This window comes from Cebus imitator, unplaced genomic scaffold (assembly GCF_001604975.1).
Source record: "Cebus imitator isolate Cc_AM_T3 unplaced genomic scaffold, Cebus_imitator-1.0 Scaffold9, whole genome shotgun sequence".
NCBI lineage: Eukaryota > Metazoa > Chordata > Mammalia > Primates > Cebidae > Cebus > Cebus imitator.
In genome coordinates this window covers 12,891,449-12,900,609 of record NW_016107324.1, presented here as the reverse complement: position 1 = coordinate 12,900,609, position 9,161 = coordinate 12,891,449, and the positions used below count along the sequence as shown (strand labels likewise).

The window sequence follows — 9,161 nt, the reverse complement described above, 5'->3', positions numbered from 1 at the left end:
GGGTTTCGCCATGTTGGCCAGGCTGGTCTCGAACTCTTGACCTCAGGTGATCCACCCGCCTCAGTCTCCCAAAGTGTTGGGATTACAGGCGTGAGCCACCTCACCCGGCTACCTTAATTTTTTAAATAACTTCTCTATTGGTGGACATTTAAGTTGTTTCTAATTGGCCCCTCTACTGTATAAATACACTTGTAACTTAAGTTTTTGCATATATCTCTAATATAGTTTCTTGGGATAAATTTCTAGAGGTGGATTGCTGGATCAAAGGGTGGGCACAGGATTTTATATACTTTACTATTTATATATATAATTACATAAATTAATTATTATTTATTACAGTCATTTTTTTTTTTCTCTCCTCTCTCATTAAAATATAAGCCCATTAGGGCAGGGAATCTTTGTTTGCTATGCTTGTCACATAGTAAGCCCTCAATAAATATTTCTTAAATGAGTAAATCGGTATGTTTTTAGTTTTTAATATACACTGTTAATTGTCTTTTAGAGAAGCTATGGCAATTTATACTGTAGTTCCCTCATATGTCATTTATCCTGGGTGTTAGTGTAAAATACAAAAAAAAAAAGATACACACTAAAATGTTCAGAAGAAAACTGAAACCTTTCTTAATTTCGCCTCCCAGAGATAGGTTTAGTGTATATTCTCACAGATTTAAAATGTGAAATCATTATTTTGTTTACTTTTATTACTTGTGTGATTTTTTCAAACATATTATTAATAAGCATTTGCATCTCATTATTACAAAATTTTAAAATAATTTGTTATTTTTTTCTTTTGTGGATTTTAAACAGTCACCTAAATTAGGCTTTGGGAATTCTGATATTCAAATGAATAACCTGAGTATGTTATTAAAATATAGATTCTGATTTAGTAAGTCTGAGAAGGGGCCTGAGATTCAGCATTCCTAACAGGTTTGAGTTGATTCCAATAATGGTCTGGGGATCGTACTTTCAGAAACAAGCACCTAGGTCATATGTCATTACTCTGAGTTAATCTCTACGTGAATGACTTCTTGAGAAAAAAGCAAAAGAAAACACAGTCTATGCTTACTCAGCCTGCAGTGTACTCTATACTGTTTTTTCATTCTTATACAACTTTAAAACAAAGTATCCTTCTCCCAGTACAATGAAAGTGGACTATTTTAATTTGATTGCTTAATATAACTGTATAAAATTACTTGGCTTCAATATCGGTCTAAGTGTCTAAATTCAGAAAGAGTAATGTTGAAGCAATTTATAATTTTCTTTATTGGTGGATCAGATGTTTGATTCCATCTCTTAAAGGCTCTATCTCTTAAAAAGAAAAAACTTAGGTCGGGTGTGTTGAGTCACGCCTGTAATCCCAGCACTTTGGGAGGCTGAGGCGGGCAGATCACGAGATCAGGAGTTGAGACCATCGTGGCCAACATGGTGAAACCCCATCTCTACTAAAAATACAAAAATTAGCTGAGCATGGTGGTGCACACCTGTAGTCCCAGCTACTCCAGAGGCTGAGGCAAGAGAATCGCCTGGACCTGGGAGGTGGAGGTTACAGTGAGCTGAGATCATGCCACTGCACTCCAGCCTGGCAACAGAGGGAGACAAAGAAAAAGAAAAAACTTAAAGACTCCATCTCTTAAAAAAAATGATGTGTGGTTATTATTGAATTCTCTTTCTGAAAGTTCACATATCTCTGTCACTCCAGCAATGGTCACTGGTGCCTTATTTAGTTCATTTGGTGAGGTTATGTTTTCCTGGCTTGTGGATGTTTGTCAATGTCTGGGCCTTGAAGAGTTAGACATTTATTCTAATCTTTGTAGTCTCGGCTTGTTTGTACTCATCTTTCTTGAGGAGGCTTTCCAGGTATTCAACGGCAATTGAGGGTTGTGATCGAAGTCCTTCGTCATTGTAGCCATATCTGTAGTAGGGGGCGCCCCAAGCCCAGTAATGCTGCAACTCTTGCAGACTTATGTGGCCTTGGTGGGCTTGGGTAAGAACTGGGAGAATTCTCTGGATTACCAGGCAGAGTCTTTTGTTTTCTTCCCTCACTTTTCCCCAAGCAGGAGGAGCCTCTCTCTCTCTTTGCTGGCCTGCCTAGATATGTGAGAGAGGTGACCACAGTTGGTACTGCTCTGGGTGACACCTAAATTCAGCATGGTACTGGGTCTTGTCCAAGGTCTGTGGTGACTACTGCCTAGCTACTGCTGATGTTTATTCAAGGCCCAAGGGCTCTTTGGTCAGCAGATGGTGAATCTTTCCAGGACATGGTCTTTCTGTTCAACACAGCAGGTTCACATCTGGCCCAGGCTGGGTCTAGAAATGCCATTCAGGAGTGAGGGCCTGGATTCAGAGGCTTCAGGAATCTGCTTGGTACTTTAATTTACTGTGACTGAGCTGGTATCCAGGTGGCAAAACAAAGTCCTCTTTACTTTTCTCTCTTCTTTCCATAAGAGGAAGGAGTCTCTCCTGGAGCTGCACCACCTGGAGAGTTGGGGGACAGGGGATACAAGTACTCCCTTGGCCACCACAGCTGGTGTCTCACTGGGTGGTGTGCACTCCATTTCCGCTGCCTCTGCGCCCAGCACACTACCCAGATTTGCCCAAGGACTACAGTCCTTGTGGCTTGACTGCCTTTCAAGTTTATTCAGGACCCCAGGGCACCTCTTTAGTCAGCTGGTGCTGGAACTAGCTGGAACTCAGGTTCCTACCACTGGGGCAGAGGATTCCCTTTGGCATGGGTCAGCTTAAATGTCCCTCTGTGGGTGCTGGCAGAATTCTGCCCTGTGTTGTGTTCCCCTGTGACAGGGCAGGACTGAGTTCCAACGCAGAGTCCTACAGTCATTTGGCTCTCTCCCAGAAGTACAGAAATTCTCCCTGCCACAGAATGGGGGAGGGATGGTGTAGGCAATGAAGTACTGTGTTTTCTACCCTTTTTAGTGCCTCTTTCCTTGATATGATGTTAAAACCAGGTACTGTGATCACTCATCTGATTTTTGATTCTTATAAAAGTGCTTTCTTGCAGGGATAGCTACTTAATTTGGTGTTCTGTGGGGAAAGGGGTAGATAATTACTGGAGGGTTCTCTTTGGCCATCTTGCTCTACCTTCTCCAAAAGGGGCTTGTTATGAATAACAACAGGTATTCTCTTTTTTTTTTTTTTTTTTTTTTGAGACGGAGTTTCGCTCTTGTTGCCCAGGCTGGAGTGCAATGGCCCGATCTTGGCTCACCGCAACCTCCGCCTCCTGGGTTCAGGCAATTCTCCTGCCTCAGCCTCCTGAGTAGCTGGGATTACAGGCACGCACCACCATGCCCAGCTGATTTTTTGTATTTTTAGTAGAGACGGGGTTTCACCATGTTGACCAGGATGGTCTCGATCTCTTGACCTCGTGATCCACCCGCCTCGGCCTCCCAAAGTGCTGGGATTACAGGCGTGAGCCACCGCGCCCGGCCACAACAACAGGTATTCTTTTTACTTTATCACTCTAGAGCTGTTTCAGGAGCCAGAGATAAAAACAAAATGTTATAACAACATGCTCCTATTACTGTTATCACTTACACAATTACAAGGATTTTAAGAGCTCTGACCAGTAGGGACAAAGACCAAAATATGTATTTCTTACATCACTGTATCAGATACCATTTCCATTTTTGTTAATAAAGCCACTTTAAAAATCTTAACTGAAAGTGTACCCATGTGTCTATTTCACATTAACATCTATTTCCCCGCAGGCCCGGGTCCTTTTTGCACTGATTGTGCTGATCCAGCTCATCATTCTCATTACCTTTAGATATCGAGGATACCCAGAACTTAAAGGTTAGTTTTGGTTCCTTTTATTCCTATAAGTCTTGTTCATGGAAAAACCAAACTCTTTAAAATGTTTTAAAGGGGTTTATTCTGAGCCAACATGAATAACCATGGCCCAGGGGAAACACAAACCCAAAAAGCCTTGAGTGAATGGTCCTGAGGCAGTTGGATTACAGTTGGGTTTTACACATTTTATGGGAGCAGGAGTTACAGGAAAAGACATAAATCAATATATGGAAGGTATGCATAGCTTCAGGCTCAAAAGTTGGGATGTCTTGAAGTGGAGGCTTACAGGTTATAAGGGGATTCAGAGATCCTTTAATTTGCAGTTGGTTAAAGGAGCGAGGCTCTGCCTAAAACTTTTCAGCAGAAAGGAATGTTTACATTAAGATAAGGATGCTATGTCAGCCACAATATAGGGGTGAAAAATGACCTGTTTAGCAAGATTGATGTCCTGCAGTCATTAGATCTTGTTTATAATTTGGTATCTTATTGCGACCGAGTCTATTTTGTCAGTCTTACGATCTCTATTTTAACACTAATGATGGCCTGTTGTTGTGCCCAAACTCTAAAAAGGAGAGAGTATGATGAGGTGTGTCTAACCTCCCTTTTCATCGTGGCTGAGAACTTAATATTTAAGGTTTCTTTTGGGTACCCTTGACCAAGAGAGGGTCTCTTCAGTCAGTGGGGAGCTTAGGGTTTTATTTTTATTTATAAGCTTTATTTTAAGGTATCACATAAGATCTCTATTACCAATTGATAAATAGTAATATAGATTGTCTTTGCATGAATTCTGTGAGGTACATCCTTCAAACTATGAAACTTTTCCAACAACTCTTTCCTTGGAAAAAAAATTCAGACTTTTGCTGCTATATGGCAGTAAAACAAAACTCAAGCAAAATGGGAGAGAATTTCACAGTATAGCACAAGATGACCAACTTTTACTACAAGTAGGTATTTAATGTAATTTTCACATATAAAATACTTTTAAATAGAAAAGAACCTATTCAAATAAAGATAAAACGCTAAACAAAGCTTGACAAAACTTAAATAGTGCATATATAAATTTTGAATTGTCTATACAGCAGAGGCTATAGAAAAGTTGTAAAGAAGGTGACTTTGTCTGTGGTGCCACTGTCAACCAAAAAAAAATAAGACATCAGAGAAAAATATTTCCTGATATGATGAGTTTATTTGGGAGTAAGCAAAAAGGATTATAATCTGGGAAGTACAATACGGCAAGGCAAAGGTGCATTTGAAGAGGGGACAGTAGAAAAAAGTTTTATTGTCAGAAAGGAGAAGTTCACATAAGCTGCTTAAAACTTTGCGTCAACGGCTTAGAGTTCACTGGTTCCAGAAGCTCAAAGCTAGAATTGGCATCAGTTTATTGGTGGAGATATTATTAACAAGTGTTCTTTTGAGGGTTTTTTATCTGAATTACTGCAGCATTAAAGAGGAAATTTTGTGTGGGATTATTTTAGAAAGTCTCTGAGATAGTCCTTAACTTACACATGCAAGCATGAATGCTTCTTCCTACTTTCCGAGCTCTAATTTGGGTCTTTCAAGAGTGATTTTATCCTGATATCTGCAACTTTCACATTTTCCCCTTTTGATCAAGATCTTTCTCCAAAAGCATCACTGATCATTCAGCTTGTAATCAGGTTTTAAGTGTCCCTTTGCACAAACATCCACCGGTCCCCGTTATTTAGTCTTGTTCCACATCAGGGGGAGGTGTTTATCAGCTGGATGACAGTGTCAAGACCTTTTTAGTTGCATGAGAAGCCCTCAGGCTTAGTCTATGTGAATTTCATCATTAAGGTTGATTCTGTTTCATAGGCATTGGCTATTATTTCAATACACTGGACCAACATCACTTAGGATGTTGCCTTCTGCACGGATTTGACAGACAACAGGTACACATTTGTTTAAAAGATAATACAAGGTGAAACTAATTGAGGTATGACAAAGCTAGTTTGTGCAGTGATTCCAAAGTAAGAGCAAGCCTACAGGCAATCAACAAAACAAATCAAAAGACCATGGGAGGCCAAGTGCAGTGGCTCACACCTATAATCACAGCACTTTGGGAGGCCAAGGCGGGTGGATCACCTGAGGTTAGAAGTTCAAGACCAGCTTGCCAACATGGTGAAACCCATCTCTATTAAAAATACAAAACTAGCTGGGCATGGTGGCATGCATCTATAATCCCAGCTACTTGGGAGGATAAAGCAGGAGAATTGCTTGAACCTGGGAGGCAGACGTTGCAGTGAGCCAAGATCACACCACTGCACTCCAGCCTGGGCAACAGAGTGAGACTCTGTCTCAAAAATATTAATAAATAAAAATTTAAAAATAAAAAGTAAATTAAAAAAAAAGACCATGGGAGAACTACCTATTGGAGCCATTGAGTAGCAATTTTGTCACTTGTTTGAATTAAGGCAGAGAGTGCCAACTTTATAAAAGCAACTAGCAGTACAATTTAAACCAAAAGTTGTTAGGGATATTGCCAGATCACTCACTAAGTAGAATAAAGGATTTCTTAGGTCAGGTTTTGTCAAGTTACCCATGACAGCTACTGATTGTGAAATTTTATTGTAGTATTATCCTGTCAAGTGAAAAAGGTAGGCATTATGAAGGGTAAAAATCTTCTGTGGTATGGAGTCTTGTTCCAATGGTCTTGGGAAAAGCTGTTTACAGTGTGTAGGTGGCAGTTTTGTAGTTTGGATGTCTTTGATTATGGCATCTGGCATTTTGGTGAACTTTCAGTATGGCCCACACATCTGACAAAAAATTCGTTCCTTAAAATTTATTTAGTTTCAGCTTTTAGGGCTTTAGGAACAGACCACTTCCTGTTTGTAGTAATTTTCTGGAAGAAAGTTGGATTGGAGGAACCTAGAAGAATTTAAGACTCAATCTAATAAATAGGTGAATAATAAAAACGCAAAAACAGTACACAGGACTATAATCTAATAACAGGTATAGTCATTCAATTTTTACCAAAGATAATGAGAATGAGACTAATTTGTAAAATAAGGTTAGTGTCATCAATTTTTGTCGATTGTTATTATTATTACTATTTTTTGAGACGGAGTCTTGCTCTGTCACCAGGCTGGAGTGCAGTGGTGTGATCTCAGCTCACTGCAACTGCTGCCTCCCAGTTCAAGCAATTCTCCTGCCTCAGCCTCCCAAGTAGCTGGGACTAGAGGTGCCTGCCACCATGCCGGGCTAATTTTTGTATTTTTAGTAGAGATGGGTTTCACCATGTTGTCCCGGATGGTCTCAATCTCTCGACCTCATGATCCACCCACCTTGGCCTCCCGAAGTGCTGGGATTATAGGCATGAGCCACTGTGGTCTGATTATTTACATAATTACAGCAAAGATAGCAACTGGCCATATAGGAATCTCAGATTTAAAATCCTGTTTAGATAACCTGGAAGTGAAACCTATAGTCTTTTCTCACAATTAATTCTATACTCCATTAGACAGCCACTTTGCTTTATATAACCACTTCAAATGGATATACATTTTCTCCCTAATCAGATAGGTTCCGCAAGGCAGGAACTCTTTTTATTTTATTTTTTTTTTCTGTGACAGAGTTTTGCTCTTGTTACTCAGGCTGGAGTGCAATGGCGCAATCTCGGCTCACCACAACCTCCGCCTCTTGGGTTCAAGCAATTCTCCTGCCTCAGCCTCCCAAGTAGCTGGGACTACAAATGTGCACCACCACACCCAGCTAATTTTTGAATTTTTTTTTTAGTAGAAACAGGGTTTCACCATGTGGGCCATGCTGGTCTCAAACTCCTGACCTCAGGTGATCCACCCACCCTGACTCCCAAAGTGCTGGGAGTATAGGCATGAGCCACTGTGCCCATCTTCAATGCAGGAACTCCTGCTTCCTACTTCTCTTCTGTTTCCCACAGCATCCAGCACTGAACTTGTGCAAAATGGACAATAAATACTTGTTGAATCAAATTTCCCTTATCCCTTCTTAATTTGAATGAAATCCCTGGGATCAAGGACTGATGATAGAGAAGGGAGTATTGTAATAATGATTAAACAGTAACATGATTAAATGAATAGGTACAGTACACATTCTACTGAATGTTTTTCTGCTTATATTTATTTTTAAAAATTCTATGAAAAAGTTCAAGAAGCATTATTATACATGTGTATTTTCCTGAACATAATGTAAATTAATAAATATTTGAGGTCCCCAGCCTCTTATATGGGGCTATTAATATCTTTATATAGTTATTTAAATTTGAAACATATTTTGACCTACATTGTTTCTCTTAATCCTTACAACAATCCTGTCAGGTAGGTGCTATTGACCCTATTTTAAAGATAAGAAAACAAAGGTTTGGGGAGATTATGTAAATTGCCCAGGGTTTCATAGCTAATAAGAGATGAGAGACTGCAGACCCAAGGCTTCTGACCCCAGGTCAGTTCTTTCCTCTAAACAAGACTTTTAAACTTTTGTTGTATGTTAGAATCCTCTGGGGGAACTTCTAAAATTTCAGTAGCTACAATTTTCTATACCAATTATATCAGAATCTCTAGGGTGGGACCTAAGCATCAGAATTTTTTAAATCTCCCCAGTTGATTCCAATGTGCAGTCAAGACTGAGAAGCACGGCTCTGTCTAAGGCAATATATCTCAATCCTGACTGTTTAGAATCACTGGGTTACTGCCTAAGGTCCCTCTACCCCAGGCAAATTCAATCAGAATCTCTGGAGGGTGAGATCCAAGTATGAGTATTTTCTAAAAGTTCCCCTAGGTTATTCTAATGTGCACCCAAAATAGAGAATAATTGCTTAAAATTTAAAGAATAGCTGCCTCTAAGGCTAAAGGATTTTTTTTAATAATAAATAATTTTTGCTCTAGCTGGATATGTAGCCTAATACTTTGAGAAGTACAGACTAGAACAAAAAAGAAGCTGAGAGAGTAACACAAAATAAGAAAGGTCATGTATTATCAGGCTTTGCATAAAATTGTTAGGCTGAGCAAGGTTATAAGTATAAATGAATGTGCTGGTCTTTTAGCAAAGACATAACTTATTTAACTTACATCAGACTGTCTTTAATTGTGACTAGTCCTCTAAATATTTTTCACCAGTAGTGTTTCTCAGTGTATACTGAGCTTCCTTTCATAGTCCTCAGCTGACTGGTTTATGATCAGCCACATGCATGGGTGACATGGCTGGCTGGGGCTTAGGATCTGTGGTACCACAGACTGTGGCCACAGAATGGAGCTTCTCTGGGTCAAGCACTTACTCTTGGGCTTTCTGACACTATTTTAAAAGCATGTGAATTTGGAGAGTTTGGGGAGGCCTTTCAATTGGTGTAAGAGGTTAGCTATGAGTTA

The 9,161-nt window shown here is 39.7% G+C and overlaps 1 protein-coding gene across 15 annotated transcripts in view; it reads left to right on the top strand.

Moving 5' to 3' along the window:
• The window catches only part of TMEM62 (transmembrane protein 62), a 47,957-nt gene that overhangs the window by 31,894 nt on the left and 6,902 nt on the right, over nucleotides 1-9,161 (top strand). For all 15 annotated transcript variants that reach the window (XM_037744915.1, XM_037744886.1, XM_037744910.1 and 12 more), the window contains one exon: nucleotides 3,723-3,807. In XM_037744915.1, coding sequence (XP_037600843.1) covers nucleotides 3,723-3,807 — 85 coding nt within the window. The remainder of the gene's footprint in view (nucleotides 1-3,722; nucleotides 3,808-9,161) is intronic.